Source organism: Typopeltis vanoorti, chromosome 1 (genome assembly GCF_054136105.1).
Source record: "Typopeltis vanoorti isolate ZY-2024b chromosome 1, IOZ_Tvanoo_1.0, whole genome shotgun sequence".
NCBI lineage: Eukaryota > Metazoa > Arthropoda > Arachnida > Uropygi > Thelyphonidae > Typopeltis > Typopeltis vanoorti.
The window spans coordinates 108,158,713-108,176,329 of NC_143549.1; the positions used below are offsets into that span (position 1 = coordinate 108,158,713).

General features: G+C 35.1%; 1 protein-coding gene across 4 annotated transcripts in view; it reads left to right on the forward strand.

Annotated features, from left to right (window-relative positions):
- mor (SWI/SNF- related protein mor) overlaps positions 1–17,617 on the forward strand; it is a 442,374-nt gene that overhangs the window by 358,767 nt on the left and 65,990 nt on the right. For all 4 annotated transcript variants that reach the window (XM_090398829.1, XM_090398819.1, XM_090398811.1 and 1 more), the window contains exon 23: positions 16–925. In XM_090398829.1, the coding sequence (XP_090254955.1) occupies positions 16–925 (910 nt within the window). The remainder of the gene's footprint in view (positions 1–15; positions 926–17,617) is intronic.

A 17,617-nucleotide genomic window follows, 5' to 3' on the forward strand; every position in this document is an offset into this window, starting at 1 on the left:
TATTCTTTTTTAAAGCTGGAATACCAACGACAGCAACTAATCCAAGAAAGACAGCAGTTTCATATGGAGCAGCTAAGAGCAGCAGAGTTCCGTGCACGCCAGCAGGCCCATGCTATGCTTATGGCACAGCAGGGTGGGGGAAGCAGTGAGCAGGGCCGTGACTCTCCAGGTACCCTCCAAGGTCAGTTCCCTGCACAACCTCGTCCCTCTTTCCATTCTGCCCGACCTCCTGTATCTATGCCTCCATATAGTCAGCCTTTGGCATCTTCTACTCAGGGAACCTTCCCCGTGGCATCCCAGCAAGGACCTCAGCAAGTTTCACCATCTCCTGCCCCTACCCCTCATCCAACACCTCCTCCTGTAGTTATACCCTCTAATCAACCAACCCAACCTAGCCAGTCCATGACCCCTACTCCTCCTCTTTCTGCATCAACCCCTCCTAGCCGTGGTGTTTCACCTTTATCAGTGCCTCCTTCAGCACCTCCTCAACCTCCGTCAGCACTGCAGCAAGGAATACAACCACCTCTAAATAGCCAAATACCTCCTGCCCCACCCCATGTAACACCAATGCCTCAGAATCTTGTTGCTGCAGCTCCCCATCCTCCCCCTCCTGTCCCAATTCAGCATATGTCTCCTCATCCTGGTGCACACTCTCATCAAATGCAGGCTCCTCCTCTAATTGCAGGACACCCTGCAGCTCCCTCTCCAAACATGGGCATGGTACAGCACATGCCACCCCTTCACCGTCCTCAAACTATACCTGGTTCTCCATATACTGGTCCCCATTCTCACCCTCCTCCGGGTCCATATCCTCCTGATGCATCTCAACTGTCGCAGAGTCCAGGAGGTCTCAGGCCTGTCAGTATGGGAGGCCCCCCTCCCACAGGGTCTCCGAGCAGCATGCCTCAGGTGCCTCAGCAGTTAGGTGAGTCACATAGAAGACTTGATCTCTTCTGAATTGTATTCATATTCACTTGTTTAACTTATTAAAGGGAGAAAAGAATTTTAATTTGTTTTAAAGAAATGTACATATTTTAATAATATAAAGTTTTACTATTATACTGTTTTTCCTGAAGGTGCTTAATAAGATTTTTTTTTTTAAGAAATAAATATTAAAGAAATATCTGTACTCTTGCTTTATCTGTTAAGTTATTGACACATGCTTTTAGTCTTTATTCTTTATTGTTGAAATTTAAATATATAGTAACTGAATATGATTATGTGAAATCTGAACAGACTTCTGCTGAAAGTGTGATTCTTTGAAATTCCCATATCAGAAAAACTTTATTAAAATTTACTCGGTCTGTAGTTTTGGAAATAAGTAAATTGGGAAACAAATTGTGTTAATGTTTCATATCAGTTCTGCTACAGTATTTATAAATGAATTTGCAGATCAAATAAATAGTAGCACTTTGAAATGAACCACTGACTATTATGTTTTTATTCAAACTTCTTACTACCTAGCCTTTTTTTTTTTTAACGAAACCTTATTTCATATTAAATAATATCAGTACTTTTCTCTGTCTTGTAAAAGTAATCAGTCCACAGGTAATGAGAGAGAGAGTAGAAGAAAGTGGACTGAAGAGATGGTGATTACTTAAGCTAGGCACTCAGGATGAGGCATTGGCATGAAAAGTGTGTGTGTATGTGTGAAAACTAGTGGTATGTGTCTTAGCAGTGTGTGGAGAAATATATAATGGTGGAGGGGAAGCAGTAGGTATTCTTGGAATAGCTACGATGGAATTTCTAGTGCCTAACAAAGTTAAATATTGGAAATCTGAAAGGCTGATGGAACTGATATGCAGGCTGCCACAATATACTTATATACTAGACTTTCAGTGAAGTCCATTTGATTAACATCTCTATAGTGTAGCTATGACAACATCATGAATTTGTCCTATGGTTTAAAAGACATGGGTTAGAATCCCATAGCTTGGGGAACCATTATAAGACCTTTTTGGCCGACGATGGGATATCATAGATGTTACAGAATTGATTTCTCCTGGAACTTGGGTTTTTGATTTCTCTAAACTAGTGAATATAGTTAGCTGACATAATACACTTACTACTACTTATCCTCTTCGTGCTTCATGTCACATAAGGCCAAGATCCGTTTCTTCTAGATACCCCTGTCTTGATCTACCAGTTCAGCTTCTCTCCATTTCTGCCAGCTAGCCATTCTTCTTTTCTTTTCTGTCATTCTCTTCCAGATTAATTTAGGTCTTTTCCTTTTTCCTTCTGGGATCCATGTCAAAGCCACTCTAGGCATCTCTCTGCAGTCCATATACAGAAGCAAATATAAATCTAAAAACTATTCCTAGAATCTGCCACAGCAGTACAACAGTCAGTCTTCAAATTTGAATAAAATATGGCTGCCTCACCTTACTTGAAATCTAGGAGATGATTATCTTGAGACCTGCAAACAGGAAAGATCCCATCACCATACCCATTAGAGGATGTTTGCTTGCAGGTAGGATGTTTATCCTTAGGCCCATGAAGATGCTTTGGTGACCAAGGGAAAATATTGGCCTTAATACTCAACAACTGAATAAAGTTATTATCTAAGTGTGTTTTCTCCTCAAAACAATAGTATGAGGAATTGCTGTAGTTTTAAGCAGGAATAAGGATGATTTATAGAAATGGGATCAACCAAGATGTTCTACAGAATTAATATTCAAGATTGATTGCAAGCAAAATTTTATCAAATTTACTTATATGAATCTCAAAAAGAAATATCACTTAGGGGAGCAGCAATACAGATCACTATTAGGTCAGGCCAAGGATTCTTCAGATGCCAGCATACAAAATAGGTTTGGCAAAAGAAAGAAAATCTTATGTAATTCAAAATGTCACAATAGAACTTCATGCAGAAATAAATATTTTTTTAATATTTCTGTTTTGAATTAAAACATAAAATCTTGCTATGTTAATACTCTCTGTGATCATATTTTGTACAGTTTATATGAAAGGCCATTCTACACTAAACTGTATGATCCACCATCTGCTTCTTTGGATTTCTTTGCTATAATATTTTCTACTCTTCTATAAGATTGAACTATTATTAATATAATTTGACTGGTTTTTACTAATGGGTATATGGTAAGAACTAATTCTTACTGAAAATATCTGTAAAGAATACAGTCAGTTTAGAATCAGTAAAGAATACAGCTAGTTCTGATGAATTTTGTATTGTAGATGTGTACCTAGGCACTAAAAAAAATTTGTGAACATTAGAAATAGTAAAAACAAATTTCTAGTTATTATTTTAATGGCTAATATAGCCTACTTTCGTTTAGGAGTGTTCCTTTTTTTACACTGTCATTGGCTCTTTACCCAAAATTCTAGGGCATTACTGAAGTGTTATAAAACTAATATGTGAAGAATAAAAATAGGAGAATTTTTGAATGTTGTTTTCTGTCTTCTTATTCTGGTGATGTGCTTTCATATGCTGTTAAAGGAAGAGGTTTTTTTTTGGGCGGGGGGAATAAAGTAATGTGGGGTATTTGAAAAAACCCAGTTTTTTTAATATATGTACAAGGGCTGTTTGATAAGTCCGTACAAAGTCTAAGAGATGGCGCCACCAGTATGTGTCGGAGTTATTTTTAGTTGCTGGCAACTGTTGGAGGATCACACACTAAGTTTCAGTCAGATAGATCTATTACTCTGTGTTTGGCGTTCATTTGAATCGATCAAGTACCGTGATTTGTGGAAAATGGATGAGAAAGAATTTCATGTTGTGATTAAACATTACTTTTTGAAAAGCAAAACGGCTCTGGAAACCAAAGCTAAGCTTGATAAACATTATGGTGAGTCTGCACCTTCGATTAGAATGGTTTATAAGTGGTTTAGTAACTTTCGAAGGTCACTACTCCAGAAATTGTTGAAAAAAATCCATGATATGGTGATGGATGATAGAAGAGTGATGGTGCGTGAAATTGTTAAGGCTGTGGGCATCTCAAATGAACGCGTACATAATATTTTACATGAACATATTTACATATGAGAAAACTATTTGCAAGATGGGTGCCGCGTTTGCTCCCACTGGATCAAAAGCGCCAACATTTGAAATTGCGCAAAATTGTTCGATTTACGCTACGAAGTCCTTTTGCATTCCCCTTACTCTCCAGATTTGGCTCTCTCGGACTACTATCTGTTTCTAAACATGAAAAAATGACTGGCAGGAAAGAGATTTTCATCAAATGATCAGGTGATTGCCAAAACAACTGCCTATTTTGAAGAGTTGGACAAATTGTACTATATGGACCGGATCAAATAATTTGAGCATCGTTAGACTAAGTATATAGACCTCAAAGGAGACTGTTGAAAATAAAAAATGTTTGTCCCAAAAAAAAATTATATTTTCTTCATTTTTGCGTGATCTTATTGAACAGCCCTTATGTAAATATTATTATTATTATTAAGGGCAGGTAGGAGAGCATTTTTGGAGGGGGGTGGGGTATGAGAGAAGGATCTGAAGATAGAAATTTTTTTTGGGGCGGGGGAGGGATTTAAGGGAAAAAGTCAGAGGTGGAATTGACGGGGTGTGAGCCATTTCGACAACTGTCATCCTCGGAACGTGTGGGAGAAGACACATTATTATTTATTACATGATATCTCTGTGTAGTTTGAGGACTCATCATGAAAGGCCGTTCTACTAAACTGCATGATCCACCATCTGCAGTACACAACCTCCCATTCACCATCCATTATGTAGTAGTTTTGTCTGTTAATTGCGTGTGCTCTTTAGCCAGCTGGCTATTTCGAAGAATGAAAAATCAAAAATGCAGGTTGGGGGGGGGGGGGGGATGTGCATGCTTGCTTGAAGAAATGTGTATGAGGTTGTCTAAACTTGCCTTCAGTTGAAAAGGCCCATATAAAGATTCCTCTCATCATGATGAGAATCAAACTCGGGTTTTTTCCAATTGAAAGATACATGTCTTCTGTTCTAACTTCACTATGGATGGAGCTACTAAATTTATGGAATGTTATCATTGTTCAGGTGGAGCATAGAGTAATTCATAAGATTTCTGTGTGTTGCAGTCTAAAAAGAAGCATGGTACATATTGTGTGAATAATGGTTAGTGTAAGACTCCGGTAATTAGCTTCAGACTTAGTGGAGATGCCTATGTAATAATAATAAATGGCTGAAAATGTTTTCTAAAATTGTAAGTTTTATACCTTTATGTTCCATGTCATAAGTTTGTAATTATATTGTGACAAAAAGTGTGTAACACAGCCTTAACTCTTTAGTCTGCTGTACATGCGAAGGGGTCTTTGTGTTATGTCATTGTGCAAGTAGAGCACAGAGTAATTCATTAGGTTTCTACATGTTAAATATGATGATCAGTATACAGTAAACTTGTGCACAGTGATTTATATTTCTGTTTTTTTTTGTGTGTATAGAAAGAAAGCATGTGGATAAGTAGGATGGTGAATGAGTTCAAGATATTGTTGCACTTTCTCAAATAGAAAGCTTTACATTTTATTTTTATTTAACTTTTTTTTTAAAAAAAAAGTCACAGAAAGCTTTACATTTTATTTTTATTTAACTTTTTTTTTTAAAAAAAAGTCACACTATGAACAGGCAAACTATTTCACAATGAGGACAGAAGATTTTTAAATACTGAGAAAATTGTAATTGTGATACATGTACCTAGTCGATGAAAGAATTCACAGGGGTTAATTTATTCCAGATAGAAAAACTTAAATCTTATATAGTGATTGTTGTTTTGTTTAATATTGTTTTGATATCATTGCTACTTTTCCTACATTTTCAAAATTACTCGTATCACTTAATTATAATGTACTTTTAGAATTTAAAAAAAATTGCATCAAACTTAGTTATAAATTTCAGTAAAGTTGGTAATTTTAAAGAAGGAAAACAGTCATTAAAACTCATCAGGGAAACGAAACACATTGTTCATTATTCTTCTCAAACTTTGTTCTTATTTTTCCTAAGTTAACCTATATAGGCTTATTATATTTGGAAAATGAATGTTAATGGCAACATGCCAATAAATTTTTATGTGATATATGATCTTTCGGATGTAATCTAAAGACTCTTTATAATATGAATGCAAACGTCATATATAATAATGAAGTTATTCTGTTTGTTCCTAAATGCTTTTCTTTGGTGTAATAATGAAATCTTACCTATGATTGCTGGAAAATTATTTCCGTATATGTATATATCACACATGCATTGAACTTTCGTTCATCAGAAAGACATTCTCTTTTTTTTTTTTTGCTAATGACTACATTGTGTCAGCCATTGCTAGCTTCTCACCTGTTGCTTAATGGAACAAGTACACATGATCACTGAAGAGATTGATTGGAACCTGACTAATGAAGGAAACAGGAGGAGAGAGAGGATGAAAGTTTGAGAATGCAAACCAGAGAATTTTGTTTTATGAAGTGTTTAAGAAATTGTGATAGTCGGAATATATTAATAGAAGATTCCAAAAAGGAATTGTAGCAAGTGGAATCCTTTAACTGGAAGAGTTGACTGTCAACAAACATATTAAGTAGATATTCTATTTAAACACTCAGAAAAATACAAAATGGAAAGTTTTATCTTCTGTCTCAGTGATATCAATTATTTTATTAGAAAAAGTAATGTAATTAGAGAAATCTGAAACTATAAATTAGCTTTAACAGAGTTCTATTTTGATACAGTGTTAGTGATTTGTGTTGCTTGTATGTTGCCTGAGGTAAGAATGTTTATACTTGAGTGAAACATTCTTTAGTGAGGATGAATAGAACAATATATGCTAAATAAGAAAAAACACTGTATAGTCCTGTGTAACTTAAGAAGATTTAAATTTTGAAGGCGGCCTGATATGGAACATTTTTTGTTTTAGGAAGCATTGTAAAAACAATGTTCAGTCTGGTAGACTAAGTATATGTGAAGCAACCATTAATAGATTGAGTCCAGTGGCAGCACATGCTCATTTAGGTTTGGTGTGCTGTCATGTGGCTTATGCAACCTGTGCTACAAAATTCACACAATTTGACCATATGATTGCATATTTATTGATGTATGAAAGTTTTAAGAGTGCATAGTATATCAGCATTCATCTTAATTGGTGCAATGCAATTAATTGTAGAATAACTTTGAATATTTAAATTATATTAACTAATATAATTAGTTAATATATTAGAGAAGCACAAAGGTTTTATGCTTCGTGGTGAGATTAGATTATCATTGGCAAATAGTGAGACAGATAATTTGCATTTTTATATGATTTTTATACCATATAATGCAAACAGAATTCGGAAAAGTAATCTCTTGGGAAATTATTTTTTTTCTGGATCGAACCAAAGAAAGGCTGTAATAACTTGTTTTACTTATTTATGCACAAGTTGCAACTTTCTTCAACTGTAATCATGTAATCCTCAAAAGTCTGTTAGAAAACGGGACATTCAGTAGATTGTCAATACTGTTTCCCATTGTAAATATGGGCAAAAAAGTTATAAATTATTTATAGAAAATTGTATATTAAAAACACTTCACACATGCAAAAGAGATGAAACTCAGAAAACAAACACAGCAATTCATGACAAATGACAGTGTTTAATTGGATTGGTTGAACACAATAACCAATCATATCGACTGATTTCTGGGTGCTGTTCTCTCAGTGCACACCCTGTCTTGCCTTCTGGGAAAACTACTGGAATGCTAAGAGTTTGACCCACTGTGTCATTTGTATGTTTGTTCTAAAAGGCTCATAGGTGTCCCATATATGTGACTGCACATCTGGGCTATTAACATGAATGCGATGCAATGTTTATATGTCAAAACATGTCCTCTTTACAAAGTATTAGTATGTTGTGTTTAATTTTAGGAATCATGCAAAACCAGGAAATAATTAGGGGAGTCTTTAACAGGAATAAATGTAAACGTATAATATCAGTGATATTGCTATTTTGTGGGTCTGCACTGCACACCTACCACACCCCGAACATACGCCCCCTGATTGAGTCAGAAAGAGAATGAATTTATCCTATAAAACTAAAGGAGATTTCTAATCTGTAATTTTATTTTAGAATGCCTTGGATTCAGATAGTTTTTAAATAAATTTTATTTACAACGTCCATAGTTTTTAGTGCATTAAATATATATTTTTTTTATTTCGTCTGGAGTCAATAATTTCTTAGATTCTAAAAATAATAAAGTTAAAAGTCATTGCACCAATTGGATTGAACTTTTGTATATTTACCTAACACACTCTCTCTCTCTCTCGGATCTCCTCATGCCCGAGGACTCGTGACCTTCCTAATCATGCTTCGCCATTTCTTTCTTCCCTGTGCTTCTCTTATTGCTTGTTCTAGTTTAAGTCCAGTGATTCTTATTATTTGGTCAATCCACCTGTTGGGGGGGTTTTCCTCTTTTTCTTTTCCCACACAGTTTACCCTGGATGATTATTTTTTCCAGGCAGTTGCCTTCCCTTCTACATATGTGTCCAAAATATTGCACTATTCTCTTGTCAGTTATGTTTATCAGTTTTGTGTGGATATTCAGTTCTTCTAGAATACTTTTGTTTGTTCGTTTTTCTGTCCAAGACACTCTTAACAATCTTCTCCAGCACCAGAGCTCGAACTGCTTAATTCTTCTTCTGTCATCTTTTGTCATTGTCCAAGACTCGGAAGCATAGAGAAAAATCGAAAAAACTAAGATTTCTAAAAGCTTAATTTTGGTCTTTTTGGAGATGTGCCTGTCTTCCAGATCTTAGTTAAATCAGTCATCGCTTTCTTGGCTAGCGCTGTTCTTCTTATCTCTTTTTTTTACATCCATCTTTTTTTTTGTTATTATCACTCCAAGGTAGTTGAAATTGTCGACAATTTCAATTCTTTCTATAACTATCTCCTCTGCATTGGTTAAAATCATTATTTTGGTTTTATCTGGATTTATTTGTAAACCGTGGCTTAAGCTTTCCCATTCTAATTGATTTAGGATGGATTTTAATTCCTGTTCGCTTGTTGCTATTATCACTGTGTAATCTGCATATCGTAGGTTAATGTTGTTCGGCCACCTAATTTAATGCTTTCACTCCACTTTTCTAGAGATCTTTTCATTATAGTTTCGCTGTAAAGGTTGAATAGTAATGGTGAGAGTATGCATCCTTGTCTTGATCCTTTTTCAAATTGGAATGCAGGGGACAAAAAAGAGTTTTCAATTCTTACTGTTTCTTGATTTCCTTAATATAAGTTCTTTATGAGGTTAGATGGTTTGGTATTCCTGATTCTTGCATGATATCCCATAAGATATCCCACCTCATGCAGTCAAAGGCCTTGGAGTAATCTATAAAGCATAGATAAAGGCTTAAGTTGAATTCCCTTGCCTTTTCAATTATTTGTCTGATGTTAGATACATGATCTCTACTTCCTCGACCTTTTCTGAATCCTGCTTATTCTTCTGATATCTGATGGTCTATAAAACTTTATAATCTCTCCTTAATAATGTGTAGTAAAGTCTTGCTGGTATGTGTGAGATAAGGACAATAGTGCAGTAGTTTTCAGTTATTGTGATTGCGTTTTTTGTAGATTGGGATAATGGTTGAACTAGTCCAGTCATTTGGCTATCTTCCAGATTTTGTTGCATAAATCATGTATCCAATTTGACTGCATTGTCTCCTGGATTTTTCAGCATTTCAGCCAGTATTGAATCAGGACCTGGGGCTTTGTTATTCCTTAATTATTTGATTGCTTGTTCTACTTCAATTTTGAGGATCTCTGTGTCCATGTTTTCCATAGCTCCTTCATCTTCTTGTTGAATAGCTGGGTCCCTGTAAAGCTCAGCGCAATACTCTTTTAATCTTCTGACTATGTCATTAGTGTAATTTAAGATGTTGTCGTTTTCCTCTGCAATTATATTAAATTTTGGTTTGAATTTTTTGGTTATATCCTTAACCTTCTTGAATAAATCTGCTGTTTCATGTCTTTCTATTTCTTTACAGATGTTTTGGATATAGTTATTTTTATCTTTTTGACAAGATTTCTTAATAGCTTTATTCAGGTTCAGGTAATTTGGGTTTTGCCAATCTGTTGTTTTAATTTGTTTCCTTTTTTTCAATTAGTTCTAGGGTTTCTTTTGTAATCCATGGACTACCATTCTTCTTTTTTATTGAAATGTTTTTGGCTGCAGATTTTGCAATGGTTTGTTTTAGGTGTGTCCAATATGATTCAATGCTTTGTTCCTGAGGTGTGCTTTTTTGTTTCTTGAGCTCTGATTCAATGGCCATTTGCAAAAAGTCATATCTTTTGTTGCTGTTATTCTTGTTTGATTTCAGATGGATCTTTAAATTAGAGATTAATAATTTATGGTCTGATCCACAGTCTGCACCTGGCAGTGTTTTGATGTTACTGATTAGTATCCTCCATCTTCTGTCAATTAAAATGTAGTCAATTTGATTCTTACATCAATTCTCAGGTACTATCCATGTGTATAGTCTCTTCTTGTGCTGTTTGTACATAGTGTTAGTGATTGCTAATTCCCTTTCAATGCAGAACTCCAATAGTTTTTCTCCTTTTCGTTTCTTATTCCCAGTCTGTATTTTCCAATGATTCCATTTTTGTGATCATCATCATGTGCATTGAAGTCTCCTAGAACTATTTGAATATCCTTTCTTAGTACTGTATCCATAGTTTCATTTAGGTCTTTGTAGAATTTCTTACTTACTTTATCTTCTGCACTTATCTAACACTTTGTGTAAAAACAGTCTCTCTTTACAGAAATATAACATACATTGCACAGCTACATGCTGTGTATAACCTGCCTCATGCCAAGTGATACAATACATCTCCCATCTAAATACATTCACAAACATTCATGCCCACTATGAGATTGTTTCCACAGCCTGTTGGTTAGAGAGCAGGTATGCTATCCACTCAACTAGGTAAACAAATCAACAGTTCTTGGAACTTGTGACAATTAAAGGAAGTTCCACAGGTAGAAATTCCCTTAATTGTTGATGAATGAATTGATTTCTGAAGAAAAACAATCAATTCATTTTCCATTTGGTTGTAGTGTTAAGCATGTGTTACAAATTGTGGCACCTCCTAATAATTACTATATGACTGCTCATCCCATTTTGGGATGAATATGTTATTTTTGGTCTAATGTCGAAACTTTTCTTGGAATACTTAATAACTAACATAGCAAGAACTAGCTTAAAATTAAGGAATGTGTAATGTTACAAACGGAATAAAATGTTAGTAATGCTCAATTCATTTATCATTGAGTACAACATGTCAAATATGTGCTTCATGGTCTGAGGATAATTGAGTCCATAGTGCTGTCGGCAAGAAATTCTGGCCTGAGTAGCACCTCCATTTTGGAACTAGACACCATTGTGTTTGAATCCCAGTGAGGCATTGTTGAAAGCCTTTAAGTGATAGATGATTTTCATCATCTGACATGAAATCACTACCTTGCATAATAGAGGCTTTCTCTCTCTCTCTCTGTCAAGGTTCCTGGGTTATCTAGCCCTAAGTTCACAGTTCTAAATGTATTAAAGGTTTCCAACCTTTCATGGTTAGGATTATCATCAAAACACAAAGATAATGATAAAAATATTAATAAACTGATTTATTAAGTATTTTAATTGCCTCATATCATGCAGCATGAAGTTGATATCTTCATGTTTAAGGATAAAAGTTTATGTATAGTTAGTATTCTTTTCCAACTGTAATATTATGTTTCTTAATGTTTCTGAATTTACATTTCTAGTTCAATTTGAACTAGTTCTTACTATGTTAGCAGGAACTAATTCATTCATGAAATGCCTCGAGTATGATCTCAGATATTGGACCATTTATTTAATATCAAAAGATTGATATTAAATAAGCAATTCAAATTATATACACTAGTGGCCAAAATTGTGGAAACCTTTTGAAAAAAGTGTATTTCTGAGGTTTGATGGCTCATAACAACACTTTTTTTTTTTGGAGTAATACCATAAAATTATATATCAATGGAAAGATAATTTAATCAAGAATGTACTGCAATAAATTTTATGAAGGATTTTTTTATTAAAACAGCAGTTATAAAGAAGAAAATTGAAACACGAAAAAATTAGATATACAAAAATTCTCACAATGTGAGAGTTGGGTGACCTTTTGCGTTAATTATGGCCTTACAACCCCTTCCCATGGAATAAACCAAGTTTTTTAGTTCTGCAACTGTTATAATGTGAAACCAAGATTGAATTATTGCTTCTATTAATTGGGTTTTATTGGTGGGTTGCTTCTGACTAACAAGTTTCTTTAGTCGGCTCCATAGATTTTCAATTGGGTTAAGGTCTGGGCTATTCCCAGGCCATTCCAGCAGTAGAATATGATTGTCTTGAAACCACTTTTTGCACACAGCAGCAACATGACATGGAGCTGAATCCTGTTGAAATAGTTTGATGACTTTACTTTGGGCTCAAGTATTTCATTTATGTATTTTTGGGCATTTATATTCCCATTAATCATGCAAATTCTGCCCACACCTTTTGATATCATACAACCCCAGATCATAACACTAAGTGGGTGTTTCACGGTATGTGTAATGTAATCAGGATGCAAATCTTCTCTGATTCTTCTCCTTACGTGTTTTATGCCATCACTACCAAACAGGGAGATTTTGGTCTCATCACTCCAAATTACACTGTCCCATTGTTCCGCTGTCCAGTTAACATGGGTTTTAGCCCAGTTTAATCTTTTCAACCTTTGTTTGAGAGATAAAAATGGCTTTTTTCATGGAATTCTAGCATTTAGACCAAATTCCTGCAGTCTGTGCCGAACAGTCCTTGCAATACAATTCACATTGTATTGTGCCATTTCATCTTGTATACACCTAGATGATTTTCTTCTGTCACGTAGGCACAGTCTCTCAATTCTTCTATCATCACTTGCTGTTGTGCACCTTTTCTAGTCTGGTTTTGTAGTGACTGAGTCTCCTTTTACCTCTTCAAAAATTAAGAAATCCCACCTTTGGTTAAGTTTCCACCAATTTTTCTCCTAATTTCTTCATAACTGTAGCCTTGTTCACTTAATAGTACTATTTTACATCGCTTTCTGGATGACCAGTCAACTCTTTGCATCATTTCTTTAGTTTTATTATGTTTTACAAGCTCACTAAATGAAAGAACACAAAAAAATCCAACCAACTTGATAGCAATCACATAACACACTGACAAATGTCCTCCTCTCAGCTCTAATACGTGACATCAATAGCTGAATCCTACTGTGACTTTATTGGCTCATTGCCAAACCAAGATGACACCTGATTGGCACTCTAAACACTCATGCTCATCTCATTGGCCACATTGAAATGAAGGAAAGCTACTTCATATCAACCTAAGCAAGTTGTGCTTATTTTTTCTGGTTATTTGGCTATAACTTTCATAGAATACAGATAATTGAACAAACTTTGTTGCATTACATTCTTGATTAAATTATCTTTCCATTGATATATAATTTTATGGTATTACACCAAAAAAAAAAAAGAGTGGTGTTATGAGCCATCAAACCTCAAAAATACACTTTTCCAAAAGGTTTCCACAATTTTGACTATTAGTGTACCTTTTGTCATTTTGTAGTAATTTAAGTTTAACTAATAATAAATTTAGTTTAATCCTTTATCCAAGTGTAAGCAAACAAAGTTTGCACCTGAAGTATCTTCAGGACTGAGGCAACTCGTGGTAAAGGTAGACCAAGCTCTCATCACTCCTTGTCTTAGTATCTCCCATAATGCAAAGCACATCTCCTTGCAGACATGTATAATGCTATGCATTAAGGGAAGGGCCACTACCCAGACCCGTTTCAATCTTTATTGAGGTCTCGTCAGTGGGAGCCAGACCCAGAGGTGGTGATACCAAGATGGAAGCAATGGAGAAGTCATATTTACAAATCGGTTCAGACTGGGACAATATAGCAACGTTTTGCAGCTTTCTTTATATAACTATTCCATTTTTAAAAAAAAAAAAGTTTTGTAAAACTGGTTGTTTTCTATTCTGTCAACCAAAGAATCCTTGGTTTGACAGAATTGCATTCAGCAAGTTCAGATTGTTCAGGTTCAAGGAATATAATATAGTCTAAATGTTCTTGGAAAACAGACAGCCATCAGTTTGTTGGTTTGGCTGAATCATGATGTATCACATACTTCAGGGGGGAAATTTTCCTTTGCAGTAGAGGCAAGTTGATTATTCAAGTTCAAGGTCACTCTTATTACAATGTACTTAAGTAATTTTGTGAATTGCTTATATACACCTTTGATACAAAAGATGGCAATATAGTTGACAACTTCTTTGGAGACTGGTAATTGAGAAACTCCATAACTGTTAATGGCCCTTTTGACAAAAGATTAGGTGAAGCTGTTAGACAAGAAGATGGTTCTGATAAATTATATTTCTTGTGTTAGTAATGCTTTAGTAGAGCATAATTAGAGGTAGAGTACAATGAGCAAGCAGATGGATACAAATATTAATGATGCTAGAATTTGACAAAGGTGGTGGTGCAATCACAGCCTGGCCAGTTTCTAGAGAGTGAATTGTATATGAGGATGAATGAATAGCATTAATCTTTATTTAAAAAATTAAAAAAAAAAAAGTCCCAAAGTTTGGATAAGAAGCTTTGCAATGCTGCAAAGATATCAATGTATATGTACCATACTGATGGTCTATGGTTGATTTTATAAAGTAGTTGCTCCTCAAATTGTAGATCATCAGTATGCTACATATATGTCAATGATCTCTTTGCAGTATTGCTAAGTTTCCTGTCTGAACTTTATTCTCATGAAGTAATCTGAATGGATGACAGAATCAAAGAAAGGAATGATATTTACAAGAAAGTCTTGTTGGAGTAACTCTAATGTTTCATCTAATGGAATATCCACAAAGAGAGAGACAATATTCAGGCTAAGATGAAGCTCCAAGATTTTTTCTTTAAAATGGAGACTTTTTGAAAAAGGACAGATTTTCTTGTAAAGAAAAAAAATTACAAAGTCAATTACAAATTTGACTTTGTAACAAGGTGAAATTATGCATTTGACAGTGGGTTTTAACAGAACATCGCTTTGTGGAGTTTGAGCAGACCATATCATCTAGAAGAGTGACAATGGTAGGTGTTAGCTTCTTTTTAGTTTCATTATCTCAACTGGTGATGCCATCAATAAGTTTGTTTAGTCTCTTTAATTAACTAGTTTGGATCATCAGAAAAAGAATGATATGTGATGTAGTCTCATAGCATATTGAGCTCACTAATTATGCCCTACTGAAGCATTTCTAGCATAAGAAATAGTTTATCAAAGCTACCTGCTTGTCTAATAGTTTCGCTAATTCTTTTGTCACCAGGGTCCTAACAATTATGGAGTTTTTCTGTCACCAGTCTCCAAAGAAGTTGTCAACCATATTTCCATTCCTTATATTAAAGGTATTTCTGAACAGATCTCTAAATTTCTTAAGTCTGTTAGGATTAAAGTGGCCTTTTGCCCAGTTAATAAACTTATCTACTTTCTGAGCTCTGCAAAGGCAGACTTCTCCCTTTGACCTGCCCTAACATCAAACACACTCTCTGCACGTGCGATATATCTTACTCCAGCCAAACTGGTAAATCTGTGGCTGATTGTTGTGTGGTTAGATCATATCACTTAAAGCAGTTTGGACCATGCTACTCTATTTTATTCAGGTGTGACAGACACATTTTCATTGTTGGTTATTTAAGTTTTAATTTGGCATTCTTTTTATGTAGTTTTGTTGTAGGGAAGGATCTAAAATTGCAAAAATAGCATTTGATTCATCAGTTTTTTTAGGCTTTTGGAAACACTTTTAATTAACTCATTCCCAGTACTGTCTACAGTAATCTCTAATTTTACCAATTTGTGGAATAAATAATTTTGCATCTTGTATTGAAACACTGAATTTAAAAAAAAAAATTTTTTTTTTTAATCTGAAAAACAAACAGAAAAATCACATTTGGAAGTTATTGCAGTTTACTTTTTTTTGCTTTTAGGTTTAAAACTCATCAGTATTAAAGTTTAGCATATGCATAGTTTGTTAATGGGATAGTTTGCTGAAAAATGTGTAAGTTTTGAAAATTGAAACTTTGACTGTTATTGTCTCTCTTATATATAGTATTAAATGTGAGAGATGCATAAGCAGTAGTTTATTTTTATTTCCTAGTGCAAGATCAAAATACTGCTTATTCGAGAACTGGAGTGTCTTTGTATATGAATGCGTGTTTATAAAACAGTCCCACACACAAGAGGTCACAAAACCCACAACATATTAGTGGCGTGTGTGAGAGAGAGAGCAATTTCAGATGTACTCTGGATATAGAGGAAGAGAATAGCTTTCTTGTGATCCTATGTATTAGTTGTGGGAGGGATAAAGGGAACATACAGTATTATTTAGTTTTATTTTATACAGGTTGTCACATTGGTTAGAAAATTGTTGTGAAGGTACCTGAGTTCAGTGGCAAGAACTGTATCATTTGAACAGATATCTCTGGCCTTGTGAGTATTTTGAGGATGCCATACTGTTGGGATGAATAAGAATGTGACTGCTTATGTAAATACATTACCATATATGCTGGTTTTCTATAAAGAGAAAAGCATAATGAACTCTTTGGTAGTTAAGTAGCAAGGGCATGTCTAAGAAGGGAAGACAGTTGTTTGTTTAGTCTGTTTTATACAGGTTGTCACATTGGCCAGAAAAGTGTCGTGAAAGTACCCGACTTCAGCAGCAAGAGTTGCATCATTTGAACAAATCTCTGGCTGTGGGTGTGTGAGAGAGTGTGTTTTGAGGATGCCATGGATCAAGTGCGACTGTTCACGTAAATATGACTCAGTGCATGCAGGTTTCCTATAAAAGAGAAAAGGATAATGAACTATTTGGTAGTTGGGTAGCTAAGGAAGAGAAGGCATTTGTTTGTTTCTTTTTTTATATGTACACTATCTACCAATAACTGTCCAGACACTGGACCATTTGAGGGAGGCTTTCCACCAATGTATGACAGACATCGGATGGAATGTCTCCATTCTTCTATCAAAGCAGCAGTGAGATCAGCAACAGATCGAGGATGTGCTACTCTGTACCTCAATTGCCGCTCCAATTCATTCCACAGGTGTTCAATGGGGTTGAGGTCAGGACTGCACAGGCCAGGGCAGTCGTTTAACACCCATTTCTTCATATCATTTCATAACAGCTGCAGCTTTGTAGCATGGGGCATTGTCGTCTTGATAGTAACACAATGTGTTCCATAAAAAAAACTCCACAATGTAGGCAGTACCTGATTATCGAAAAGGTACTAAGCTGCCTTCATAGAACCACAGACAATGACCAGTGGTCCCACTCCAAACCAGCTGATTTCATCCCACACCATTACTCCTACTTTACTCCACAACTAAACTTTACTGTGGGTACAACACACTGTGGTAACAAGCATTCACCAGGCTGGAAACAGGTGAACCTTGATTCATTGCTCCAGAGTACTGTTTTCCACTGGTCAGTTGTCCAGTTCACACGCTCTTTGTACCAGGCCAGTCAAGCCACCTTGTTCATTGTTGTGATATTCAGCTTGTGTGCTGCTCTTCCATGGAAACCCAGTAAATGGAGTTCTTTTCGTACAGTATTAG